Source organism: Octopus bimaculoides, chromosome 23 (genome assembly GCF_001194135.2).
Source record: "Octopus bimaculoides isolate UCB-OBI-ISO-001 chromosome 23, ASM119413v2, whole genome shotgun sequence".
NCBI classification, from domain to species: Eukaryota; Metazoa; Mollusca; class Cephalopoda; order Octopoda; family Octopodidae; genus Octopus; species Octopus bimaculoides.
Genome location: NC_069003.1, coordinates 24,685,917 through 24,686,999, shown reverse-complemented (window position 1 = coordinate 24,686,999; position 1,083 = coordinate 24,685,917). Strand labels below are relative to the sequence as shown.

The 1,083-nt window shown below is 32.6% G+C and overlaps 1 protein-coding gene across 1 annotated transcript in view; it reads right to left on the bottom strand.

Moving 5' to 3' along the window:
* Window positions 1-775, bottom strand: part of LOC106874785 (proteasomal ubiquitin receptor ADRM1) — an 18,171-nt gene extending 17,396 nt beyond the window's left edge. The window contains exon 1 of the mRNA XM_014922638.2: window positions 528-775. Coding sequence (XP_014778124.1) covers window positions 528-728 — 201 coding nt within the window. The 5' untranslated portion in view covers window positions 729-775. The remainder of the gene's footprint in view (window positions 1-527) is intronic.
* Window positions 776-1,083: the final 308 nt, after the last annotated feature.

Below are 1,083 nucleotides of genomic sequence, written 5' to 3'. Positions count from 1 at the left end.
CTTATATATATATATATATATATATATATATATATTACACTGTGAAACGTAATTTAATTTTAATAAACTGATTTTAATTGAGTTTATACCTGTAATTTTGGATTTTATCCCTATTATTATTATATATATAATATATATATATAAAACAAATAATAAATGAGTATATGCACATGTATGTACATACCTACATTTACCTGTATATATAGGTGGATATCTGGGTACAGGACGTTGCAAACAAAACGTAGACAAAAAAATAATAATAACCAGAGTATATAGGTGCATATCTGGGTATGTATATGTATGTATGCCGACAGAAACAGTATTAAATACCAAAAGGGAATATTTATCATCACTTAAAATTGGATGTTATGTTAGAAATACTACGAGAGAACCTCTCATATGATTTTGTGGTACATATAAGCACACTCAGGCTATCGTAATTATATATATAAATTTATATATTATTAAATATATAGAATTTGTACCAAAAGAAAAAAGAAAAATCGATATATTACAATTATACTTACGTCTTCGACTTGGCCTAAACTCCTATCTTTCCAACAGAAATGCATGAGCGAATCATCCGACTGATAAATGTATATCAGACCTTTTCTTTTATCGGGATAAACCATTTTGTCTTTTAGTGTCATTCGGCCAGCCCGAAACTCCACTAAATTCTTATTTTGTGATCGCCCTCCAGAACTTCCGAACAACGGTCCAGTCGCCATTTTGATGAGTTTGCAGACTTAGCTTGGAAATCTTGTTTGTGAAGGAACTGAAAGGGGAGTTAACTCCATCTCATTTATTATTTCGTTTGTGGAGGCGCAATAGCTCAGTGGTTAGGGCAGCGAACTCGCGGTCATGGGATCGCGCGGTTTCGATTCCCAGACTTGGCGTTGTGAGTGTTTATTGAGCGAAAACACCTAAAGCTCCACGAGTCAAGGAGATCTATATAACGTCCTTGGTTTGTAAACGTATATACGGTAACGTCCTTTATTATTATTGTATATATGATATAATGCAAACGTGTAGCGTTTTTGTGCACTTTGTTTGCAGTAAATAAAGAAATAACAGTAATAACGT